At 36.9% G+C, this 27,789-nt stretch overlaps 1 protein-coding gene across 3 annotated transcripts in view; it reads right to left on the bottom strand.

Annotated features, from left to right (window-relative positions):
- LOC144976689 (F-box only protein 31-A-like) overlaps nucleotides 1-27,789 on the bottom strand; it is a 90,007-nt gene that overhangs the window by 5,219 nt on the left and 56,999 nt on the right. Inside the window, exons 1-8 of one of the 3 annotated variants that reach the window (XR_013646142.1) lie at nucleotides 22,354-22,854; nucleotides 19,196-19,255; nucleotides 17,815-17,888; nucleotides 17,158-17,322; nucleotides 12,399-12,461; nucleotides 10,872-10,951; nucleotides 4,299-4,461; nucleotides 734-972 (exon numbers count right to left, since the gene is read on the bottom strand). Coding sequence is in view for 2 of the 3 variants with exons in the window: in XM_078921031.1 (XP_078777157.1) it covers nucleotides 734-972; nucleotides 4,299-4,461; nucleotides 10,872-10,951; nucleotides 12,399-12,461; nucleotides 17,158-17,322; nucleotides 17,815-17,888; nucleotides 19,196-19,255; nucleotides 22,354-22,507 (998 nt within the window). In the remaining variant the exon portion in view is untranslated. Of the gene's footprint in view, nucleotides 1-733; nucleotides 973-4,298; nucleotides 4,462-10,871; nucleotides 10,952-12,398; nucleotides 12,462-17,157; nucleotides 17,323-17,814; nucleotides 17,889-19,195; nucleotides 19,256-22,353; nucleotides 22,864-27,789 lie in introns of those variants that run through there. The other 2 variants (XM_078921031.1, XM_078921032.1) reach the window with 2 other exon arrangements.

Genomic DNA, 27,789 nt, shown 5'->3' with positions numbered 1-27,789 from the left:
GTAAAGAGCCTTTCCAAGGACTGAACTATGCGCTGAGCGAGGCTCAAACCCGGACCTTCCAATCTGAAAGCGAGTGTCATCTCACTTGACCACATAGCCGCTATAAATATGCATGCTGTGAAAAGCATGTGTGGAATGTACAAAGAGATTCAAGTATAAGAAGAACAGATTAAAAACAACGCTTCACAATTAGATATTCTAATGTTTAGTCTGGTGTCAAAAAAAAAAACAAAAAACAAAAAAATTTGAATCATATCACTTGCTGGGTTCATCAAAGAAGATAAAAATTCCTTCCGGTTGGAGTGGGAAAATAAGCTTTTTTTAGCAAACTTTTGGGAATCGTGCAAAGGAAAAGGCAAAACAGATAATTTAAAAATAAAACTAAACTTCAGCTTTTATATAGCACAAAATCCACTAAACGTGCTCAAAGCGCTTTGCAATTTTATTACCTGGCCAACAGCAACACGTAACATATAGAAAAAGACATGGTGCCTTTTAGGAGATATTACAAATTTTTTTTTTTCTAACAGAGACAACGCTGTTAATGCCCGGTCAGGTAGTCATTTTACACCTGAGTACAGTGAGAAAATATGAGTAAAGAGCCTTTTCCAAGGACTCAACTATGCACCAAGTGAGGCTCAAACTCAGGACCTTCCGTTCCGAAAGTGAGGGTCATACCAAAAGACCACATAGCTGCACATAAAATTTAAATTAACAAAAAAAAATCCACTACCTTGCCAAACAAGTTGATGGGGTCTTGGCACCTCGGTCAACACAATCGGTGGGAAGAACAAAAGCCTGGCGCCAATTTTCACTTTTGTCAGAAAGAAGGTTTTTGTATTCCTCTTCACTTCGTTTTTCATCAGCCTTTGCCATTTCTTGTGTGTTCTGCTGCTCCTCTTCAGTTAGACGTAGAGGTTTGTCTAGATAAGCCATTATGCTGACGTGACCTGCTGGAACATTTGCGTCTCCCTATTTGAGAAAATATAGAAAACGGTAGGGGCTGCCTGAAGCCGGTGATCGTGAAAATACTAACAAAAGAGTGAAAATGGAGAGGCTTTGTTTTCCATGTTATTTTGTGTATTGTTGTGCTGACGAACGGTTTGTACCCGAAACGTCCATTGTCTGTATTGTTCCCATACAAAGCCTTTTTGTTATTTTGTGTATTGTTGTGCTGAAAAAAGGGTTTGTACCCGAAACGTCCATTGTCTGTATTGTTCCCATACAAAGCTTCTCCATTTTCACTCTTTCGTTAGTATGAGAAAATATATAAACTTAGAATATTAAATTAATTCTGCTTGAACCATTTGGATTTTAATTTTAGAAATTTGAAGATTTCGTACCATTATGATTGAGTTACCAAACATCCATGATAAAGACTTAATAGCATTTGTCATTGTTGCGTATAGAAAGAAGAAAAAGGTGTCCACAATAGGATTTAAAAACTCGAGCTTTTATATAGAGTAATATCCACTAAACATGCTCAATGCGATTTACAATGGGTCCCTGACCAACAGCAAGACGTAACACATAGAATAAGACGTTAGGCAACATGAATTTTTTTTTTTGACAGAGACAACGCTGATAACGATCAGGTACTCATTTTACACTGGAGTATGGTGAGAGAATGTGAGTAAAGAGCCTTTTCCAAGGACTCAACTATGCGCCCAATGAGTCTCAAACCTAGGACCTATCGAAATTTTACATAGATTTTACCCACTTAACATGCTCAAAGCGTATGAGAGGGGTCACTGGTCAACAGAAACAATTAACAATGGGGCGAGACACGACCCCTGTTACTGTTAGGCGATTTTATAATTTTTTTCTCCCCCAACAGATACAACACTGTTAATTTTTTTGTTTTTGTTTGTTTTTTAAAGGGTTTTACGGCGCTTGCAACACATTTAGGTTATATCAGCGCCAGTAAAAAGGAAGAAAATCGGATAGTAAAAAGTTCTAGAATTACAATTAAAGCACCTAAGAAAAAGTAAGACATAGGGGAACTGGGAACAAATAGGGATCAGATGTAGATTCCAAGAGCACACTATCAAATTACTTAGTTTGAGATCACCTATAAGTCTCATCCAGACACAAGCACAAAATCCAACAAAGAGGAATACACTCAAATGCTTTCATTATACATTAACAATAACAAATATAATAACACATAACAGAGAGATGATTTACAAGGACAAAAATATCATCTCCCAAAACAATAACTATGCATTTGACTGTTTCCCTCCCAGCCAGGACTCCGGCCAGGGTCGGGACAAAACCGAGCAATCTTACACCAAGACAAAGACAGAAAGCAAGTTGGAAAACAGATATAAGGGGATAGAAGACACGGTAAGTACCTCCCTGCCCACTGTGGAGGTAGGGAACCCCACCCAGAACACTGTTAATGACCATGTACTCATCATACACCTGAGCAAAGGGAAGAGAATGTGAGTGAAGGGTCTTTCCTAGGACTCAACTATGCACTGTTAAGAGCATTGTGCGGCTATGTGGTCTAGTGGTATGACACTCGCTTTCGGATTGGAAGGTCCTGGGTTCGAGCCTCGCACTCGGCGCATAGTTGCGTCTTTGCAAAAGGCTCTTTACTCACATTCTCTCACCGTACTCAGGTGTAAAATGAGTACCTGGCCGTTAACAGCAGTGTCTTTTTTCGGAAAATTTGTTATATCGCCTAACAGGCGGCATGTCACGTTGACTGTTGACCTGGCACCCCTTGTAAAGCGCTTTGAGCACATTTAGTGGATATTGCGCTATATAAAGCTCAATAAAAAAAATTATTATTTTTTAAAAGCAGGACTCAAACTCAAGACCTTCCGATCCGAAAGCGATTATCAAACTACAAGACCACATAGATGCATAACCCAGATAAGTTTGTGCTGTTATGTTTTAAATTGTTATGCCTGACTATGGTGTCTGTGTGTTAAGCTGGATGGATAAAGTCAGGAATAAAGATTGTGGTTGGGAACCTTTTTGAGCCCAAAATGTTCTGTGTTTGGAATTTTTGTTCTTTTTTTGAAGTCTCATTCATCACTAAAATCATCGTGCATTTGATAATAATAATAATAATTACAAAAAAAGAACTTAATAGATTACAAAGTAATAGACAAAAACAAACAAAACAGCTTCTGTTTTTTGTTTTGTTTTTAAGGGTTTCTACGGCACTTGCAACACATTTAGGTCATATCAGCGCCAGTAAAAAGGAAAAAAGGGATAGTAAAAAGTTATAGAATTACAATTAAAGCACAAAAGAAAAGGTGAGACAAAGGGGAATTGGTTCAAATAGGGAACAGATGTAGATTCCAAGAGCACACCGTCAGAGTACTTAGTTTGAGATTACCTAAAAGTCTCATCCAGACACAAGCACAGGTCCCTACTAAGAGGAAGAGACTCAAATGTTTACAAATCATATAATATAATATGTAAACTAAACATAATACAATGCATAACAGAGAGATGATTTACAAGGAAAAAAATATCATCTCCCAAAACTATAACTATACATTCGACTGTTTCCCTCCCAGCCAAGGAACTCCGGCCAGGGTCAGGACAAAACTAAGTAATCTCATTCCAAGACAATGACAGGAAACAATTGGAAAACGGGTATGGGGGGATAGATGACACAGCATGTACCTCCCTGCCCACTATGGGAGGTCAGGATCCCCACCCAGTAAAACAGCTTCAAAAAAAGAACAAAATGCCAAACATGGAACGTTTCGGACTCAAAACCCTTACTCAGTCAAAAACAAAAAAACCCCAATGAAAACAAATACTATCGGGGGATCTGTTTTTGTTAGTAAAGTATTTATGTTTTCATTGGGTTTTTGTTTTTTTGGCTGAAGAATGGTTTTGAGCCCGAAACGTTCCGTGTTTGGTATTTTGTTCTTCGTTTGAAGCCGTTATATTCATTTTTGTGTATATTACTTTTTGCAGTCCACAGCTGCTCTAGCCGCTTAGTATCACTAAAGAGCTTACAGTTATCATCAATCCTTCCAGCAGGTAAGGGTTGGACTCGTTGATCGTCACTTGAAGAATGTCATATCACAAGACCACATAACCCAGATAATTTTGTGTTGTTATGTTTAAAATTGTTATGCACTGTTCATTTGATATATAAAAAAAAAGTAAAGAACTTACAAAGTAATAAACAAAAGTGAATATAAAAGTTTCAAAAAAGAACAAAATACCAAACATGGAATGACGGTTCGGGCTCAAAACCCTTATTCAGCCAACAACAAAAAAAAACAACACTGCTTCTAGCAGCTTAGTATCACTAAAGGGCTTACAGTAATCTTCAATCCTTCCAGCAGGTAAGGGTTGGACTCGTTGATCATCACTTGGATGATCTCTACCCCATGGCCACCGTAGTCACCCCGATAAAACCCTGGGGTGACTGGGAAGTGACTGGGGGTTGGTCTGAAATCGATGGGAAGGAGGGGACAGCTGTATCTGTAAACGGGTGAATAATCTTATTATCATCATTTTAAAAAAATGAGCTTTTATATAGCGCAATATCCACTAAACATGCTCAAAGTGCTTTACAAGGGGTCCCTGTCCAACAGCAACTTTTAACATTTAGGACAAGACATGACGCTTGTAAGGTGATAATATAATTTTTTTTGGACAGAGACAACGCTGTTTACGGCCAGGTACTAATTTTACACCTGAGTACGGTGAGAGAATGTGAGTAAAGAGCCTTTTCCAAGGACTAAACTATGCACCGAATGCAAGGCTCGAACCCAGGACCTTCCGATCTGAAAGTGAGTGTCATACCACCAGACCATCTAGCCGCACAGGTTAATAATATTATTATCATCATTTTATTATCATTATCATTACAATAATGTTTATTTGGTTTTAAGGGTTTTACGGCGCTTGCAACACATTTAGGTTATATCAGTGACAGTACAAAGGAAGAAAATGGGATAGTTAAAATCTAGAATTACAATTAAAGCACCCAAGAAAAAGTAAGATGAACGGGACCTGGGAACACACATTGTTTGATTTTGTTTTTAAGTGTTTTACGGCACTTGCAACACATTTAGGCTATATCAGCGTCAGTAAAAAGGAAGAAAATGGGATAGTATTAAATTCTAGAATTACAATTAAAGCACCCAAGAAAAAGTATGACAAAGGGGAACTGGGAACAAATAGGGATCAGATGTAGATTCCAAGAGCATACCATAAGTGTACTTAGTTTGAGATCACCTATAAGTCTCATCCGGACACAAGCACAAGATCTAAGTAGCTGGGTCTCTAAAATCTGGCTGAAAGTAACAGACTAGTGTCCTATCCAAAGGGTAGCAAGCAATTGCTTTTGTCCGCTTCAAACTAAAGTAACTGGGAAAACTTCCGGTGCAAATGAAGCTAATGGCTCTGAAGGACTACTTTTGGGTTTAAAGGTAACCCCAATAATATCTTTTTTTCCCCAACTGGCAAAATTTCATAAAAGTTATCAAAACAGTTGTATCTTAGATGCAGGTGAAAATTTGTTCAGAAAATTACAACACAGAGCCTATTAATACTACTTACTTACTTACTTATCCGAACCAGCGACCACCTGAGCTCTAGCCCTTCGGTCTTGTGCCATGACGTAGAAGTTAGACGTCTTTTGTAGTTGTTCCAGGTGACTATAAAGTGTGTTACTGATGCTTGGATTTGGTGGGAGGAATGTGCATCTCAGATCTTCAAGAGGTTGACATTCAAGCAAGTGGTGTGTTACTGTTTCATTGGGGTGTTGACATAGGGGGCAGGAGGGGGATGTGTCTTTTGTAATTTTGCTTAAATGGTTGTTGAGCGGTATGTGTTGTGTTCTTAGTTGAAAGATGATGCTTTGCTGGTGTCTTCTGAGCTTATTTAGGCAATCAGTCTTTACAGGAGTGGTCATATGGGAAAACATACATCTACCCGTGGTGCTCATTGCCCAACTGTTCATCCATTCTTCTCTCTTATTTGTTTTGATTATTTGTTTCGCTGTGTCTAAGGATACTGGAAATGATGGTTGTAAAAGTGTTGATCCGAGTCTGGCTAGTCTGTCTGCATTGTCATTTCCTGGTATATTTGAATGTCCCGGTATCCACTGGAGAGATAAGTCTACTCTGTGTGTTGTAAGGAATTCATCTAGTTGAGATCTTAAACTATTGAATGTTGAGGAGAGTTTATCTAAATTGAGAGCTTGGAGAACCGATTTGGAGTCTGTGAAGATGACAGTGTTTTGAAGTTTTGAAGGGTTTAGCTGGAAAACAGAAGAGAGGTGTCGCAGTGAGGCTTCTATTGCAACTGCCTCTGCCTCGTAGTTTGAGAAGGAGCTTCCGCAAGAATTGTGGATTTTATCACAGGTTTTATCTGGGTATTCTACTACAAACCCATACCCAGCATTTTTAGTTCCTTTGTGGGCAGATCCATCTGTGTAAACATGTATCCAGTTGTCTGGGTATTCTTGTATTGTCTTCATTGCTAATGTTTGTATATCTGATTTGTTTCTATTTCTTGTTGTTTCTTCTACGAGGTTAGTCTTTATTTTTGGAAGTTTTAGTTCGGCGTATGGAGGTTTTTGACTGATTAAAAAAGATTTTTCTCTGTTTTCTGGGAGTCTGTGTCTTTCATTCAAGTTGTTAGCAATGTGTAGCAGGGATTTTTGTTTTAATCTTGTTCTTGGTTTCCATTTCTCTGCCAGAATTCTGTTTGGATGGTTTTCCTCTTTTCGTTTGTATCTTTCAACCATTTCAAGCACTGCTGATTCTCTGCGAAGTCCAAGTGGTTCCACATTAGTATGTATTTCACATGCTGCTGTGGGTGTCGATCTCAGGGCACCGGAGATGAAGCGAAGGGCTTGGTTTTGTACTCTGTCCAAGGTTTTGTGTGTGTTTTTACTACCTACATTTTGGAGGGCTAAATTGTAGTCCATGACGGAACGCACATAGCCTAAATAGAGTTGTCGAAGTGAGTTTTTGTCTGCTCCCCAATTAGTACTGGCTAGTCGTTTTAGTAACTGGAGTCTCCTTGTGGCTTTGATTTTTACATTCTGAGTGTGTTTGTTCAGAGATAGTTGTCTGTCTAACTGTATGCCCAAATATGTGGGGTTTTCTTCTTTCGCAAGTCGATGGCCTTGGATGGAGAGTGTTATTTCTTTCTTAGTAAATATAGAGTAGACTGTTTTATTGCAATTTACTTTTAATTTCCATTTATCACAGAAGGTGTTTAAGCTTTCTAAATCTTCATTTATTCTATTGGAGGCTATTGGTAGATGCTTTGTAGTATACCACATAACTAAATCGTCAGCATATAGGGCCTTTTCTGTCTGTAATACTTCTGGTAGATCATTTATAAAAATAAGAAAGAGAGTACAGCTGAGGCAGGATCCTTGTGGGAGACCTTCCTCTAATACTTCTCTGTTTGACAGTCCGTTATTAATTTTTGTTTGGATTGTTCTGTTACTGAGAAATTGTTTAATCCAGAAGTAGAGATTTCCATCAATTCCGTAGTCCATCATTTTTGATAACAACCCTTTCCTCCATACTTTGTCATAGGCCTGTTGGAGATCAACAAAAACCGCGACTGTATGTTTTCCATCTTGAAAGCCATCAATTATTTTTTGACTTAATCTAAACAATTGATCTTCTGTTCTTTGCCCTATCCTAAAGCCTGCCTGATATTTATTTAGTAGGCCACATGTCTCCAGCCACCAGTATAATCGGTTATTTACCATTCACTCAGCGATCTTTCCAACACATGAGGTGAGAGATATTGGTCGGTAACTTTTCGTTTCGTCGGGTGGTTTATCTTTCTTTAAGATTGGAATTATAATAGCATTTTTCCATCCCCTTGGTACTATTCCTGTCTCCCATGTTAGATTTATAAGTTTGAGAAGCATCTGTTTACCTCTCACGCTAAGATGCAGGAGCATTTCATTGTGTATCTTATCTGGTCCAGGGGATTTCCTTAACTTGAGTTTTTTCATAGCTCTGTGAAGTTCTGACATGGTAAAGCCCTCTTTGAACAGATATGAGATAGCTTTTGGGGCCTTTTCTTGATGTTTAAGGTCTTTAATCAATTTTTTGTCCTTTTCACTTCTTTTTGATGCCTTGTTTACTGAAGCAAAATGTTTGTTGAAGATCATGGCTTTTTTTTGGTCATCTACGATTGTTCCTTCTGTAGTTTTCATGGGCTTTGGGTTGGTTTTCGGGGTTTCATTGTTAAGATTATTAAGTAAGGCCCATGCTTTTTTCCCATTTTGATTGAGGTCAATATTAGCGCATGTGTCTGCCCATTTCTTTCTTTTAGCGTTGTTAATAGTTCTTTTGACAATTGCCGATGCTTTATTGTACTCAATCTTGTTTTTAATGGTTTTGTTTTCCTCTAAGTTTTTCCTTGTTTCCTTTCTTGCATTTACTGCTTTTTCAATTTCTTTGCTCCAGAAGGGTTTGTAATTCTGTCGACTACCTCTTGGAATTCCTGCTTTTGCAGCTGCAAGAATGGCTTTGGTGAGGGCTTCGTTTAAATGTTCTACACTTGATGTATCTGTAATTTTTGGAAGCTGGTCATCTAATGTTGCTGTGAAAACATCCCAGTTTGCTTTCTTGAAATTCCATTTGGATTTCTGCTCAAATGTTTTCTTCTGTGTTTGAACTGTTATTTGTGTTAAAATTGGTTTATGGTCACTGCCTATTTCATCCAGGACTTTAATGTGACAAGAATTCAGAAGGTCAGAGGAGATGATGGTTAGATCGGGATGACTCAGGGACATATGAGCTCTGTGAAGAAGGGTCGGGACTGAGTCTGCATTTTGTAAAATGGTGAGGTTGGTTGTGTTGCAAAGCTTTTCTAGTTCTTTTCCTGTGTTGTTTAAATTTTTGTATCCCCATAGTGGAGAGTGGCCATTGAAGTCACCAGCAATTATTGTGTTGTTGTATTGGGAACTGTTTAGATCTGTTAGGTTTATAGTACACCGTGGAGGGTTGTAAATGTTGTAAATGGTAAATTTCTTATTTAGGTGCCATAAGGTGACTTTCTGTACATCGGTTGAGTTCTGTGATGGTTTAGAAGTAACATCTCCCGTGATGTCATTTCTTATATAAGTAATAACACCACGGCAGTCGTCACATTTGCAGGTATAGTATGTATAACCAGCAATATATGGATCGCTATTTTTATACAAGGTTTCCTGAAGTAAAGCGATGTGAACTTCCTTTTCATTTAATAATTTCTTCAGCTCTGTCTTTTTATTCCTGATTCCACAAATGTTAATTTGTAAAATATTCAAATGTTTGTGGAATTTCTTTGTCCCAGTAGCTGACTTTTCGCGCAGATCAGCCTGGGTACTCACTGTCTGGCGCGGACCTTTTTCGAGGCGACGTCCGAGCTCGTATGCTTTCCTTTTGTTTGTCATGGCATGCTGGGGAGTCTCTGGTCTGTCTTCCCACCCTAACCTGTATTCGCTGTCAGCTGCATAACATCAGGAGTTGAACTGCAGATGCATGTTCCTCATATAATTAATTTTTATAGGGTTTAGTCAAGTAGCCTTCATTTCGTCTTTCCCACAGTCTCTTTCATGATTGACGGTCGCCCATTCCCCGCCACCTACTGTTTCCTGGCTTGCAGTTATCTATTTCAGTTAATCTTTCTGCTTAAAGGGCCATATTTCATAAACAGAGGATCGTCACGTCCTGGGTCATTTGTGTCGATGAGAGATTCTGTGGGCCTAAAACAAAGGGATACCATCCCTTTCCCCTAAAAATCTCAATTTTTTAAGAAGGATACATGATTACAATCAATCACAGATAGTCATACAGAAGACATGGGCCACAGGTCGACCAAAGAGGGAGTATAGAAGTGTTAAAGTTACAGCACTAGGATACAAGTATGAGCTATAGGGGTAGATTAAGAAAAGTAAGGACATACAGAGGACACCACACTACAGAATGAGTGTGAGGTGGGTGGGTGAGGAGCAGAGCGTGTACCACTCATTGGTGGGTTCTGTCTCCTGCACCTTAAGAGGAAGGGGTCCCACCTACTCCCTAGCCCGGTTATACCGCCGGGGACTCGGTCGCGCCCATAACAAACTCAGTAGAAACGGGGAACACCACGGGAAGGTGCTGTTATGGACACAATAATGCATGAGAGGCCATATGCAATAATCTCTGTCAGACAGGATTACGCGGCAATCAATGCACCTGGAAATGAGAGGTGTTGGGTTCGAAATGCACATCAATTTCCTTTCAGCAAGCGGGACGTCCGGCCCAGACCTTGCAGCTCCCCTATTAATACTACAGGAGTTCAACGACTTAGTTGATTGTCTGAGATAATAATAACAACAACAACAACAACAACAACAACAACAACAACAACAACAATAAATAATAATAATAATAATAATAATAATAATAATAATAACAATAATAATAATAACAATAATAATAATAATAATAATAATAATAATAATAATAATAATAATAAAATAATAATAATACTAATAATAATAACAATAATAATAATAATATTATAATAATAATAATAATAATAATAATAATAATAATAATAATAATAATAATAATAATAATAATAATAATAATAATAAAATAATAATAATAATAATAATAATAATAATAATAATAATAATAATAAAAAACGAAAAAACCCCAAAAAAACAATAATAATAATAATAATAATAATAATAATAATAATAATAATAATAATAATAATAATAATAATAATAATAATAATAATAATAATAATAACAACAACAGTATATTTCTATAGCGCCTAAGCATCCACTTAAAATTGCTCTGCAGTGCTTTACAATGAACTCAAACGCACAATTATTGATTGATAATTGCATAGAAATGGCACGCCAAACTCACCCTTCATTAAATTTGAATGAGCTGAAAGCTCCTGAGAAGGAATCGGGTATCTTTCTATTATTCTGGCCAAGATAACGTTTCTGGAATGCAATGAAAATTGATTTCAAAATGTTACAGTTCTCGTTTAACGCATTCTCCAATGCATTTTCAATCGAAGGTTACAGTGGAATCTGCATCAAGTCAACACCTGCTTAAAAGCAACACTCTTAAGTCAATTCAGCTTAAAGTCAACACTCTTAAAGTCAACTTCTGCTCAAAGTCAACACTCTTAAAGTCAACTTTTGCTCAAAGTCAACACTCTTAAAGTCAACTTCTGCTCAAAGTCAACACTCTTAAAGTCAACTTCTGATTAAACAATACTCTTTACGTCAACTTCTGCTCAAAGTCAACACTCTTAAAGTCAACTTCTGCTCAAAGTCAACATTCTTAAAATCAATTTCTGCTTAAAGTCAACACCTTTTGTTGATCCCAAGTGTTGGCTTTATCAGATTCCACTGTATTTAAAAATCAGCTCATCAATTTTCAAGGAGTCCTGATAGCTCAGTAGAGCACTCACTTCACACGCAAAGGGGACGAGATCGATCCTGGGTGCAGTCGAGATTATTTTTCTGTTCCCCATGTCTCTCCAGCAGTGAATGGGTAGCTGGGTCTGTTAGATGTGGCGAAAAGTACTTTGCGATTAGACTAGCATCCTATCCAAAGGATAACAAGAAATTGCTATTGTCCATTTCACACTAAGGAAACCAGGATAAACTCCGGCTCCATGGGCCTAATGGCTCTGACGGACTACTTTTCATCAACTTTCAAGTCTGTTAAAGATAGAATTTCATGAGACAGCCATTAAAAATTTAATTCACAATAAAAAAACAAAACAAAACAAAAGAGAGTTTTTACAGAGTATCAAACCAGGGATGCATTGATCCATGGTAAACACTTCATCCGGCTTTATACTTCATCCTGGAATCAACGAATCAATCAATTTACAAGCCAGTGAATCAAATTAAGAAATAATATTGTAAAACTTGGTAGCTAAGATCATTTTTTTCTCTTCTGGTTCTTCTGTTAAAAATTGAGCTTTTATAAAGCGCAATATCCACCAAACATGTTCAAAGTGCTTTACAAAGGGTCCCTGACCAACAGCAATAGGTAACATAAAGACTGACACATGACGCCTGTTAGGCGATAATACATTTTTTACACAGACAACGCTGTTAACGTCCAGGTACTCATTTTTTACACCCGAATACGGTGAGAGAATGTGAGTAAAGAGACTTTTCCAAGGATTAAACTATGCGCTGAGCGAGGCTCAAACCCAGGACCTTCTGATCCGAAAGCGAGTGTCATACCACTAGACCACATAGCCGCACAAGTACCTTTGAGTCTATCACTAACTCTTTTTAAAAAATATTAATATTGTAATATTCACATATTACAAAACAACAAATAAACAATGAAATTTAAAAAAAGGGTTTGTAATATTATTATTATTATTATTATTATTATTATTATTATTATCATTATTATTACCGATCTTGGGTGATTGAGGTCACAATTTGACATGCCGCACTGAATAATACAGCGTGATCCATCCTGTTGAACAGAATTTGACGGAAAAATGCAATTATTTCATGTTACGTTTAAAGAGTCTGAACATGGTGATTGCAATGGGTATAAATAAAGCCTTTTATGTCTAGGTCTCAAAGCCATAGAAAAAACAAGTATTAATATTATTATTACATAACACAACACAGAAATGAAAATATCACCAGAGCGGTACTTTAGTCAAAGTGATAACCTGAGGTTGTTGTTGTTAAGGGTTTTACGGCGCTTGCAACACATTTAGGCCATATCAGCACCAGTAAAAAGGGAAAATATAGGATAATAAAAAGTTATAGAATTACAAATAAAGCACCCAAGAAAAGGTAAGACGAAGGGGAATGGTACAAATAGGGAATTGATGTAGATTCCAAGAGCATACCATCAATGTACTTATTTTGAGATCACCTAAAAGTCTCATCCAGACACCAGCACAGGTCCCTACTAAGAGGAATACACTCAAATGCGTACATTATAAATTCAAAACAACAAATATAATTACATAACAGAGAGATGATTTACAAGGAAAAAAATATCATCCCCCAAAACAATAACTAAGGACTGTTTCCCTCTCAGCCAAGGTGTCCGGCCAGGGCCAGGACAAAACCAAGTTATCTCTTCCAAGATAAAGACAGAAAGCAAGTTCAAAAACAGATATTGGTTGATAGAAGACACAGTAAGTACCTCCCTTCCCACTATGGGAGGTCAGGAACCCCACCCAGAACCTAAGGTTGACCCGGGGTCACACCAGCCAAATTACAAGGAATTCCCTTGTGAGTTCAGTTAATGGTGATGTCAGATGATACCAGTCGATTTATGCTCACTTTCATTTCTTTGTTATGGCTTCGCAATGAATTTAAACCCAAATTTCTTTACTTTGTGATATTCATCGATATTTCGTGGTTCTAGTCATATGTATTTTATGCCAGTGCTTTTTATAATGATTGTGATATTTCAAGCTTAAATAGACTATTTTTTGTAATTTACAGTACATTAATTTTTAATAATAATAATAATAATAATAATAATAATAATAATAATAATAATAATAATAATAATAATAATAATAATAATAATAATAATACTTTATTGCATCCCAAAAAGGAAATTTTTTTGTACAGACGTGTTATAATTTACACAATAAGATAAAAATACAATGGAAATAGGATGTATATTTAAAAAAGGAACAGCTCCATAACCAAAGCTGCGCTTTATAATATGAATAATTTCAACACTGTAAAATAGTTAAAACTGTCACTATAAATTGAAAATTGAAAAGATTGCAAAACAAATAAATTAATATTTACATTTTTTGAAAGTGAAAATGCGAAATAATTATATAAAATGATTATTGCTTGTTATAAAGCCTAATACTGGACGGCAGAAAAGAATTTCGGTGTCTCTCTGTTTTCGTTGAAATAGAGAAAGGGCGACCACTTCTTTCTGACATAATAACTGATGGTCTTAGTGGATGATACTGGTCATTTAATATTTTAGTTATTTTATTTATACAAAATTTCTCGTATAAAAGATCTACATCGTCAACATCATTTATATAGCGTTTAATGGATTTTTCAATATTTGAATTTATTTTGTTCCTTTCCACTGCTAAGCAATTGCCTCCCCAAGCTGTTATACAAAATGACAAAACACTTTCCATTACTGCTCTATAAAATAATGTGCAGAGGGTTTTATCTATTCTAAACTGAGAGAGTTTTGATAAAAAATATGTACGTCTGCACATCTTATGCCTAATTATTTTCAAGTGTTCATCCCACTTGAGCCTGTCATCAATTGTTACACCAAGGTATTTGTAGTGAGGAACTCGCTGGACGAATTGGTCCTTTAATTTTAACGGTTCTATCGGTTCCTTCACTCTCCTAAAGTCAATCACTAGCTCCTTTGTCTTGCTTATGTTAAGCTCTAGGTGGTGGGCATCACACCAAGACACAAATCTATAAATTTCTTGCCTATAAGCCACTTCGTTGCCATTTGTTATGAGACCTTGAAGAGCGGTGTCATCTGCAAACTTTATTAAAGGGACACTCAGGTTTTGACTTCTACAGTCATTCGTGTATATTGTGAATAATACAGGGGACAATGCAAAACCTTCAGGAGCACCAGTATTTGTAGTTATACAGGAAGATATGTTTTGTCCTAATTGAACATATTGTGCTCTATCCGTAAGAAATTCGAGTACCCAAGCAGTTATATATACTTGTTTAAATTCAGACTAGTCACTTTTTGAACAACCAACTGAGGTTGCATTGTATTGAACGCTGAAGAAAAATCTGCAAAAAGCAATCTGCAATAGCTCTTAGCGTGATCCAGATGCCTGTAGATGTTTGTAAACAGCAAAATGGCATCCTCTACGCCACGTCCTGGTTTGTAAGCAACTTGATGACTATCACTCAATGGCATAAACTGGTTCCTAATTTTAACAAGAACAATTTCTTCTAAAGATTTCATGACTATTGAAGTCAGTGCAACAGGTCTGAGATCGTTCATAGATTCAAGTTTCTCTTTTTTTGAAACAGGAATAATTTTTGAAGTTTTCCAAATTTCAGGGATCGAAACGCATTGGAGGGACCAGTTAAAAATATGTGTATAAATCGGGGAAAGCTGATGGGCACATAATTCTTTTAATAATTTTCCTTTCAATCCATCCGGCCCAGCAGCCTTCCTCTCGTTTAGTTTCGAAAATACGAATCTCGTTTCTTCTTCACTGACCTCAATAGTCATTTCATCTTCCAAAGCCCTGTCTACTTTATGTCTTTCATTTTCAATATCAAATTTGTTTGCTGTGTCGAAATGTGAATAAAATTTATTTAGAGTGTCAATTTCGATATCTTCTGATATAATCGTGGGCTTTGGATTATAGTTAACAGCAGTTTTAAGCCCCCGCCACGTGTCCCGTATATCCCCAGAAGAAAAGCATTTTTCAATTTTATTTTTGTACTTGTCTCTACAACTAGATATTACCCTCTTTATCTCTTTTTGTTTTGTTTTCAGATCTTTTTTGTTTCCACTAGTAGAGTTTTCTTTTGGTTCAATAAAAGTTTTAGATCTTTTGTTATCCAAGGCTTGTTGTTAGGATAATATTTTATTTCTTTTTTTTACAAGACACTAGCTGTTCACAGAATTTTAAAAACTCACTCACACAGTCATTCAGCTCATCCACACTATCACATGATTCGATAAAAACATTCCAGTCAGTGCATTCAAAACAACCACGCAACTCCTCACACACACTTTCGTTCATGACCTGAACACACTTCACTACTGGCTTACAACCTTTGATGACAGGGCGATATATAGGTAATAATAATAACATATTGTGGTCCGATGAACCGAATGGAGCTCTTGGAAAACATTTATAGGACTTGTCAACATTACAGAAAAATAGGTCGAGGGTCGATTTGTCACGAGTAAAGCACTGAACAAACTGTGAAAGACCAGGAATTATTATATTATTGCAATGATTAAAATCGCCAGTCACAAGAAAAACACAGTCAGGCGATTTGCTTTTTTCATTTTCCACATGACTTATTAGAGTTTCCATGGCAACATTTGCATCAGTACTGGGGGGAATGTAAACTATCGTGATGTTGACTTTAGAAAATTCTCTAGGTAAGTAATATGGCTGTGCACACACTGTCAAAAGTTCAATGTTGTTGTTCGAAATTTTCCAATAAAAAATGTAATTCTTCAATCAAAATAATAATAATAATAATAAAAATAATAATAATAATAATAATAATAATAATAATAATAATAATAATAATAATAATAATAATGATAATACTAATAATAATAATAATAATAATAATAATAATAATAATAATAATAATAATAATAATAATGATAATAATAATAATAATAATAATAATAATAATAATAATAATACTAATAATAATAATACTAATAATAATAATAATAATAATAATAAAAATAATACTTTATTGATCCCTTCAGAAATTATCACATGAGTTGACCATTGCAATAAAAATCATATTAGATATTATGAGCGTAGCAATTAAAAAGATAAGAGATAGCTAGATAAGCACATAAATATATAAGTTAATAAAGGAAAAAATAAACTTAATTAGATAGATAGATAGATGAGAATGCTCTTCAATAAAGGTAACATCTAATGGTGTTCATGTATGATGGGCAGTAAATACATTTTAGATTAATGACTTTGTAAAACTTTGCAGTGTGATTACTAAAAAAAGCATGAAGTGTGAGTAAACGGATACGATTCATTGCAGTTTAATAATGAAGAAAAATATTACCTTACACAAATACAACCTTTTATAATTGAACTGTAAGTTGCTAAAATTTCATCTGGGCGTCAACAAAATTGAATTTATGAGGATTTTAAAAATTCATCAAGTCATAGAGAAATTCATGATAAACATTAATAGTGTAAAATGGTTCTTTTAAAAAAGTCATCAAGTCATAGAGAAATTCATGATAAACATTAATAGTGTAAACTGGTTCTTTTAAAAAATTCATCAAGTCATAGAGAAATTCATGATAAACATTAATTGTATTAAATGGTTCTTTTAAAAAAGTCATCAAGTCATAGAGAAATTCATGATAAACATTAATAGTGTACACTGGTTCTTTTAAAAAAGTCATCAAGTCATAGAGAAATTCATGATAAACATTAAAATGGTTCTTTTACCTTTAAAATTGTGGCAATGGCTGGGTCTTCTGGATCGTGTTCACAGGTGACCTCCAATTCATCGTCTTCATTCCAATATATTGAAAAGGCTGGTTCCACCATCAATTCCAGGTCAACAGTCCTTCTGGGATAAAATCGTCTCACTTTAATTTCTGATTCAATCCACTGTAAAAAAAGAGATAGACAAAAATAGAAAAAAAAAACATGTTTCTAAAACAAAACGAAAAAAACAATAATTTTAAGTGTAGATTGGCTTTTCCAGAATTTGATAAGTCAATTTCGAAGTGATACTAAGCTGCTAGAAAGCTGTCGACTGTAAAAAGTGATAAACAAATATGAATGTAACAGCTTAAAAAAAGAACAAAATACCAAACACTCAACATTTTAGCTCAAAACCCTTCTTCAGCTAACAACCCACACCCCCCCCCCCCAAAAAAAAAAAAAAACAAAAAAAAAAACAAAAAAAAAAACAACAAAAACAAACAAAACAAAAAAACCCAAATAAATCTGTAAATAAACAAATAAATCAGTGATGCATTATGGACATATTGAAGGAAAAAAAAAAAAAAAAAAAAGAACATTTTTCTCTACAGGACATTAAGGGGTAAAATTAATCAAACAAAATCCAAAGGCAGAAAAGACAGTTTTCTTTCTTACCATTATGTGCAACAATCCTCCATATGGCCTCAGGGCGAGTCTTTTAAATCCAAGAATTGGATAGGGGTACAAAACTGAGGGTTCAAACAAGTGTGATTACATTTGTTATTATATGCTTGGTATTATGTCATTATTAAAAACTGAAATTTTCTGGGGGACTCTTAGTATGTATTTTATTAAAATATATTATTTTATCATCGTATTTATGTGGTTTTTAACACGTCAGTTCTATATTTGTGTATGATATATGATGTGTTGATGTAAAGCGCCAGTGACCAATTCTTAATTGGAACTAGGCGTTATATAAATTAATTCTATTATTATTATATATCAATTTGCCCTGATAAAAAAATATATTTCATGACCAATCACAAAAAAACAAAACAAAAGAGAAACAAAAACATAATTAGTTTTCAGATATCTCACATTTATCTATTGATGTATTGTACAATTCTTGCATGAGAGTTGATATTCAGACAATTGTTGACGATGAGATTGTATCTTTAAGGTACTGGGTTCAAGTCCCAAACACTGACTGTGTGGCCTTTAGCTAATAATAATAATAATAATAATAATAATAATAATAATAATAATAATAATAATAATAATAATAATAATAATAATAACAACAATACTACTATTACTACTACTACTACTACTACTACTACTACTACTACTACAACAACAAGAACTACTACTAATAATAATAATAATAATAATAAAATCAATAATAATAAGAAGAAGAATAATGATATCAACTAAGGTTCCATCCCCAGTTTAAAAAATGCTGGTTTTTTAAATTTTTTTTTTTTTTTGTTATTTTTTTCTCTCCGCCTTATCTTGCACTTTATCCTTCACATAATATTAATATGTACTTTCAAACTTTTATACAGATGTCCAGAGTAATTGGTCCTACTTTGCGAAAGACTAGTAATCTTGATTTTTGAATGAATTCAAAACCTGTTCACAAGATGAGGGTTAATGAATCTGAGGTGGCCAGCTGGAGCAATGAGAGGTATTATTATAATTATTGGCAGAACAACTTTTCAAATGAATTTTTTATTCATCATAATTCAAAAATGTGCATTTAATTCAATAATAATATTGGCAAATATTGTCTGTTCAGGTGAAGAAGGATTATACAATTAGATATCCTTTCTGCTCAGGACATTAAAAAGACATGCCAATACTTGATTTCATGTTTGTTTTTTTAAATATCGGAATTTGTTATGTAAATATTTCTTTTTAGCTTTCAGTAGCTAGCAGTCTATCATTTACTTCAATCCCCGAGTACATCTTCAAAAATTCATTTTTGAAAGGAAAAAGTGAGCCTCCTAATGATTAATATCAAAATGATTTTACACATAACCCTGCACCTTACTTTTGGTATAGATCTTTTTGAATGTCAGTTCCCAATCTGTATTATGAGCAACACCATAATCTGAAAAAAAAAAATGAAAATGGAAAGATAGAAACAATTCATCAATCGCTATATATGTAACAATTTCATACAAAGGAGATAAAGAGGAATATAGGCATTATATTGTCTAAACTATTGGGTTTCTGTCAGGGGTCTGAGGTTCCATCTGTATCTGTATGGTAGGGGCTGAAGAAACCAATGGTCTGGTTGTATTTCAGTAGCGTCCTAATTGGGCGCCGACCCATGTCAGTCGGGCCTTGAAATTGTTTAGGTGTGGTGCCATGATGACCAGTTCATCCAGCCCATTCCACTCCGAGATAGTTCTAATGAAGAAAGAATTTCTGTAGTTTTGTGTTCTTGTCTGTGGGATTTTGAAGCAGTTCGAATTGTTTGTGGCATATCTCTCAATGGGGTTTTCGGTTATGTGGTTGGCAAAATTGAGTGCTCAGATTTTTCTTTTGTTTGGTCGTGGCGTGAAAAAGGAGTCTGCCTTTATTGATGGTATTTGGTCTGTTATAATTTTGAACAAGAATTCTTTGTTGGAGGCTGATGAGGTTTCAATCTTCTAACATTTTTTCATGCATCCTGGGGTTCTGCTCTTATAGTTCCCAGTTATGAACCGGATGCCTTGTCTCTGGACTCTCTCAAGTTTTTGAATATCCTCTTTCAGGTAGAGGCCCCAAGCAACTGCTCCGTATTCCAATTGTGATCTCACAGGTAGGCGTTTTCTTCGCATGACGTTGGGGCGTGGCTAAGATTTTGGCGGAGAAAGGCGATGGTGGAGCTTGTCTTTTGAGTTATTTTGTTAATGTGTTTCCCCATTTCAAGTCCTCTGAGAAGGTGATGCCAAGGTATGGGTTATCGTCGACTTGTTTCAGGACGGTGTTGTTTATTTAACTTGTAGGTCTCATTGTACTTTTTAGCTGTGCTGAGGATGTAGCATCCCCAGTCAAGGAGGCTGATTTCTAGGGATAGTTTTTTTCCTTGTATTTTTCTCTCTGCTTTGTCTGGAACTGTTTCAAAATCACTTTCTCAGCTCTTTATTGTTTTTAGTTAACCTTGATAAAATTTCAAAACAAAGCTGCAAAAATTATAATCGGGACAAATCGAGACAAACTGGGACAAACATCAACCCCTGTTTTGAAACAGCTAAATTGGTTGTCTGTCAACAATAAAGTTGAGTTCAAGATGAGCAGTGCATAATTAAATCCTTGGAAAATGCTCTTTACTTACATTCTCTCACCGTAAATCAGGTGTAATATGAGCCACTGGCCATTAACAGTGTCGTCTCTTTTAGAAAAAAAATTGTAGTTTTGCCTAAACTGCCGATATGTCTCATCATACACTAAGAGTCCCTTGTAAAGCTCTTTGTTTAGTGAAGATTGCGTTACATCAATGCTCAAGTTTCAAAGAAGAAGTAGTAGTAATAGTACTAGTGCAAGGCTACACCTCCAAATTAATTTTGTCAACCCAGCTTCGGAAGTCTTCCTCCGTCCCTAAGAACTGTTTCATATCCACCTGCAAGTTTAGTTACTGGACAATGGAGGACGATGTGATTACTAGTCTCTGGAGATGCCTGACATTTCCAGCAGGTATTACTGTTCCCAAGATTCCATCTGCACATATTTGATGCCATGTCCTCTTAAGTGGCGATTTGAGGAAACCCGGTATTTCCTGGCATTGTGGAATGCAGACATTCTCTTGGTGGGATCTTTTATGATGTGTACTTCAAGGAAGTAAGTTAACATTAGCCGACATCCAATTGAGAAGCAATGAGAGTGAGCGATTTTGTCTTTGTATGAATTGTAGATGGCAGTGTCCTCATAAGCCATAAATAACACATCTCTTTCCTTTTTCTAACGCCATAACTCCTACAGTGCCAATCAGTCATGAAAAGTTGAGTTTCAGTGAGTGACTTTACTAAGGATCTAATCTAGTGAAAACCTAACTGTTGGAGAGAATTTTGGCAGGTTTGCCCTCTTATTGCAGAGAAAGGCTATGTGGTTTTGTGATATGATACTTGCTTTTGGATCGGAAGGTCATGGGTTCAAGCCTCACTTGGCGCATAGTTGAGTCCTTGGAAAAGGCCCTTTACTCACATCATTATCTCACCACACTCGAGTATAAAATGAGTACTTGGACATTAACTGCGTTAAACTGTAATATCGCCTAACTGGTATCATGTCATTTCTTACATGTTAAGTGTTGCTGTTGGCCAGGGCACCCTTGTAAAGTGCTTTTAGCACGTTTAGTGGATATTGCATTAAATAATAGTTCATTTCAAAGGATAGTTACTCTGGTAGAACAACACCTTTACACGGAACATTTGTTGATAAACACGTGCAGATGCTTTTGGTTCTTCTTGGTGATATCACATTTTGGGCAGCCAAATTCAACATTAATGGAGCTGAGCTGGCTGGCCAAGGACAGAGATGCCCGGAGGAACTTTGTTGGTACCTTATGTTTCACCAACTGACCAAGAGAACAAGCTAAGAGGTAATGTGCAAAAACTGCTGTTGCCAATCTTAACTGGATTTAGGTTAAGAATCTGCAAACAAATTTAATACAAATTGATTTGGCATAAGAAACAAAAAAAAAAAACTGCAATAACATGAATTCTTTCCCTTGGATTCAAACATGAGGAAAAATAAAAGAAAAAGAAAAAAAAAAAGCACTCACTAGAAAGGTGGGCATTAGGTGTCGCTGTGTTAGAGTTAGAGCGATATCTAGTGTTACCTGCTCAGTTGTGCTAGGTATCGCTCAGAAAATTTTGAACTGATCGCATTGACTTTGTTAACTGTTGTGACATAGTGATGATAAAACACGGTTAAAGTGTACTGATGAAAATGATGACAAATTAATGAAATAAAAAGTGAAGAAAATCAAAGAAAATAGTAAGAAGAAGAACAACGATTTATAAACAAATCAATAAATAAGCTTTAAAAAAATAAAGGAAAATTTTAAAAATAATAATAGCAAGGAAACAGATAAATAGAAGTGAAAGAAAGGAATTATTATTGAAAAAAAAAATTAACAATAAACTCCAATGTCGAAGTCTGAAGAAAAAGAATGATACCTGGATTTTTCTTTTCTCTCCATTATTTGCACTTTTTACTCACCATCATAACATAGACTTTGCCAAATCCTGTCAACATTTGAAACATTATTAAGTGCTTTACAAGTCTGACCCAACTTTGTAAGGGATCGAGCATCCAGGAAAGATGAGATATGCTCAAGCACCTCAGTTGGGAGTTTCAGAAGCTCCATCGCCATCAACTATCAAGGGGAATATAACTAACACTACAACTACAAATTATTAGAGAAAACGAAAAGTCTTCTATTAAAAAAAAAAGAATTTTGTAATTTAGAACGGACTTGACCACCGGGAGTTGTCTTTCAAGGTAGGGTGCGCCTCTACACTACCTACAGCCTTCAGCAGAAAACCTTATCAATCGCCTTTTCTTGAGAACTTCACTAAGCCTGAGCTCTTACTTTATTATATCCTCAATATTAATTTAATTCCTTCAAATTTGAATAAAATTATTCGAAATTGCGTTCCGTTTATGTCATCTATACAAGCAGAGAGCGTAGATAATAGAGAGGCTTTACGGACGGGAAGTCACGCGACTTCGTCGGTGACAACAATGTTAGCGAGGGATGGTGACTGCGTATGCGGCGAGTGAGGAGCGAGCTATAAATAACCAAGACAGGTAAACACCGGCACATGGTGGCGAGAGAAGTAATGGAATGTAGTGGATATATAATTCGCACATCAAACCGTTTATTAAGCCGTTGGATCGAGGTCCAGGTATCAATATTGAATACAAACATTATCAGATAAGATGAGATAAAAGAAAATTAACTTAAAAATTTATCCCGAAAAGGAAATTTGACATGGGCACAACAAGAGAGGACTCGTACATCAAATTGACATAGACACAACAAGTGAATCACACGCCCCCAACCCTACTGACCCCCCCCCCCCCCCCCACCTCTCTCTCTCTCTCTCTCTCTCTCTCTCTCTCTCTCTCTCTCTCTCTCTCTCTCTCTCTCATGTAGAAACTTCAAATGAACTGTTCCCATGATGCTGTGAGCAAAACAAATTACTTTCTGGAAACCATCGATGGATTTGCTTTAGTTTTCTATCATGCATGGCTATGAGGAATCTCGCATCTTCTCTGAGCGAATATAATTCATATAACACTAAAGAGGTGGAGTGTGTTTGTATGTTTGTGTGTGTGTGTGTGTGTGTGAGAGAGAGAGAGAGAGAGAGAGAGAGAGAGAGGGGGGGGGGGGATGATTTGGTGATGTGGGGGTGGTTGATAACAAAGTCTATGGAAGTGAGTATGAAGCTTACCCAATGCATGCTTGCCCTTCCTACTTATTCTGAAAGGTGGCCGCTTTCCTTTCAATAGACTTATTGGATTTGGAGGTCTGTTCTTGACTTGCCTTGCATCTCACATGGTGATGAAGGCGCACATTGACGAAAAGGTTGATGACGAGGAAGTGAATATCACACTGCTTCACGGCCTTTTTGCATTCCAATCCTGTTTCTAATGTTGCATCCATCACTTTCTTAATCAGGTACATTCTTAATCCTCTCTTGTACAAGTAGGGTCAATGTAGCATCGAAATGCATGTTCTGCAGCCGTCAGAATATACATTAATTTATGCGATGGCGCACACAATCCCTCGTTTTCCGTGGTAAAATTTTTCTTGCAGATAAACGTATGCGATGGGTCTTGAGTGCTCCGTGCTTGTATTAAATCCTCTTTACAATTTTCACACAGAAGATTTTTTTTGGCTCTCAACTTCATCCCAACGTAATCTCCAATGTAATTAAGAACGTTGGTCTCGGTTGTCGTGAGCATGGGAGGAGCGGCTCTCATTACTTGCTGAAGTGGAAGAGGAACATCTTGCTGTAGTCGTGTTCTGACGGTGCTTTGGGCTCCCATTGATGCCATATTTTCAAAACTGAACAAGAAGGTATCGATGTCATCCTTGCAGTTTTTGTTGCTCCCCGGGACGAGAACAGCATCAACCATTGTCTGGCGCAGAGCCAGGCGGAATTCCCTAGAAGTTGGATTTACTCGGTGTCCACCCTTTGCCCTGATGATGGAGAAAAGGTTTTCCAAACAGTCTTGGTTCAGGCGACTTGTCAGAAGAAACTTGAACCCACAGTAATCTCGCAGGTGTTGCCAGAGTTGGAGCAAGGCTTCGATTGACAGCTTCCATCCTTCCAGGCATGGCAGACTACCTGTCTTGTTCAGGGGTTTGACGCCTTCCAACCAGATTTTTGTCTGCTCCAAGAAAGTCACGTGCTTGGAATGTGCCGACATCGCATTGTTCATTGTCCCTTTGCTTCTCAGTGATTTGCTGTTGAAAGCGTTGAACAACTGATCAAAGTTCTCAATGAAATGAGCAGTTGGCAATGCCTCTTGTGGAAGAGAAGAATGAAAGACCATAGTGGCTATACCAGCAGCGACTGTATGACTCAGGACTTGTGCTGCTAGACTCACCCTAAGGTTAGCAAAAACTGGCATGTTGATGTGACGGCTTGTCAGTTTAGGCGCTAATCTGATGGGCTTTGAAGAATCCATTTCATAGAATTGCCGGATGTAATCCCATGAAATGGTGTCTCCAGCCACCCTAAATCCTGAGTTCCGCAGGTTATTTCTAATGCTTTTCAGCAGATGTGGTGGGTCATAAAGAACGTAGACCTTGTGATGTTCAATAATGACAAAGGGTCGGCTTTGAGAGGCTCCTAGCTGTTGTAATGCTGACCGGTTGTTTGATCCTTGGTCGCATATCATTGCTTTAGGATGGAGACCTAGATTTATCACTTTTTTCACCACTTCTACAAGAACAAGAAGAAGCATGTCAGCCTTCACTGGTCCATTAGATAACACATAGGAAAATGGTTGCTTCCATTTCGTGCTAAGTCCTTTCACCATGAAGACAAGAGCATGGGTGGCTGGTTTTCTTGATCTTCCTAGCAACAATCCATAGTCCTCAAATCCCTCCACAAGATCTCTAGAAGGATCATACGACAGATCGGACTTAATGGCCATTTCATCATAAACAATGGCACAAGATCGTTCCACTGGTGACATTGCTTCCACTTTTATCTGGAACAGGTTGAGCATGTTCGGGCAGAGTCCAGGTTCAATCTGTACATTCTTCATGGCCAAGGCAAGTGTAGACGGAGATGGTAACTGAAAAAGCCGTTGCAAGAGACTGTAAGCCTTTTTACTAGCGTGAAAAAAAGAGAGTGCAAATGATTTATCCTGGAAACTCCATCGTCTGGATTTCTTTGGAAGTTGTCCAACTCTAACCTGGGACACGATGAAGGAAACGGCTTGGGGAGGTAAATAAAGACGAAGGGTTTGTTCAACACTTTCAAGTGAAGCCTGTAGGCTGTTCGATTCAGTTCCATGTTGTTGCTCGGAACTTGGTTCTGCACTAGAGCTAGTTGCCGCACAGGAGTTTGGCTGATGAGGGGAACTCTCTGTCATTTTGGAGAGTTTCCTCTGTAGTCTCCAGTTCTTTGACCTTTGAGCACAGAGCTTCTTCTTCAGTCTGTCTTTTCTTTGACGTTCCTCTTTCGTCTCGGATACATCCGTCACTGGATGACATTGAGAGGTCGTAGGTGAGGTAAATGGTTTCTCTGGTGGTAATTCTGCAGAATCATCAATTTTACGCTTTTTAGGGGGTGGTCGTGATGGAGTAAGCTTAGGAGGAGGATTTGGAATGTTGAAGATGGTTGGCACAGCAGTCCTGAGAATGACCGTACGTTTCACTGCCGTTTTGCTGAAACAGCAAGGTTCAAAGTGCTCAGAGCAAATGAAGCAGTTGATGTGAAGGTATTCTGGTGTTTTTATTCTCCAGATCTTTCCTACGGCAATTGATGAGCCACTGCCTGCTACGGTAGAAAGAATTTAAAAAAGCAAACATGCCTATTTCACACGGCTGTGTACAGTTACAATGTAGATCATGCCTAAGTTAATGAGCTTCATCTAAAATCACAACGCTCTATAACAAAAGGAGGCGCATTTATTCACTAAAATTGAATGATACTGATCCACTTATAACGCCATCTCAGGATACCCGCTGTGGCGTTGAATGGTCGTTTTGCATCGTTAATTTTTACAGCAGTAAGGGTATTTGATGGAGTTTAGGATGGTAGATTAAGGTGCAGTAGAAGAAATAGAAAATCAACCCAAACAAACACACACACACACACACATGCATACATACACACACACACACGCGCGCACAAACACACACACACACACACACACACACAAAAACAAAAAAACAAACAAAAAACAAAAAAAACAAAACACACACACAAGACCCACCGGCTTATTGTTATAACTGGTGGGGCAATTGTAGCGGTTGTGTGTAGCCAAAGAGGACTGTATATATATGTAACGTAGTTACCAAAGCTGCCATAAACACAATACTCTTTACGGGCACCTCACCAGATAAATCAAACAAGTAGATTCATACGTCTGGCACTAGTAAGAGTTTTAAGTAACTCATAAATACGTGGGATCGAAACAACAACATTGTGGCATATTATATACCCTCACGCATACTACACACATTAGTATCTATTACCTTAACACATTCATAGTATAGCCTTTTAAAAACCAAACAAAGAGCTTATAAGATAGTGATTTACTCACATTTTGGGGTCCGATGGAAAGCGCAAGAATGACAAATCAGGCCTTTTATTCTTGGAGTTGCTACAGTTTGGGGCAGAACACCAACGACAATGCGTATTCTTTGCTTCTTTCATATTCGCCGCCATGATGATAAAATGTTTACCTGACTTCTTTTGGTTGCTACACACGAGGCTCGATACGCCTTGCGCGACCTCGTAAAGTCTCTCGTTATTCTACTCTCTCTGATACAAGACATTCACTCTATGCAACTTTTGAAACTTTCTCTGAGAAAACAACAACGAAGGAACAGGTGAAACTAAGGTATTGGAAACGGAAATGTTTTGTTTATGACCTGGAAATTAGGGTTAAGCAATATCACAGAGTTCTACGCAGGGTTGCCATTTTGGCCCTTTTTGGGGCCAAATCCGAGATTTTTGGCCCTTTTCAAACACAGTTGGCCCCCCATATATCATTTGGCCCTTTGGCCCTTTTTTGGCCCCTTTTGGAGAGTGATTGCCCCAAACGAACCCAACTACATAGCCTTTAGTTCAAAATGAATTTTGTTCAATTTATCCACATCCAGAAAACTGATAAGTGCATGCACACATCGATATTCGTAGTATTACTGATTCGAGTGTTTGAGACAGTGATCTGGCACCAAAAACTCTCCTCGACCTGTCTCTGCAAGGAGCTTGCATGTGCTGAGTGCTGATTAATTACACGAGGCAAGGAATCTGACAACGGACGGCGATGACTTGGAGTTCGGAAATTGAGAGGGGGGGTTGCGTCCGGTCGGCACTTAACACCGCGCCCTCCCACTCCCCAAATGCCTGTATGATTGAAAAACAATGGAACTGCCTTGTTCGTGGAATTTGGGTACAAGTT

Source organism: Berghia stephanieae, chromosome 7, assembly GCF_034508935.2.
Source record: "Berghia stephanieae isolate SIO BIC M18660-M18661 chromosome 7, UCSD_Bste_1.3, whole genome shotgun sequence".
NCBI lineage: Eukaryota > Metazoa > Mollusca > Gastropoda > Nudibranchia > Aeolidiidae > Berghia > Berghia stephanieae.
The sequence above is the reverse complement of the archived record's forward strand: the minus strand, read 5'-3'. Positions and strand labels throughout refer to the sequence as shown.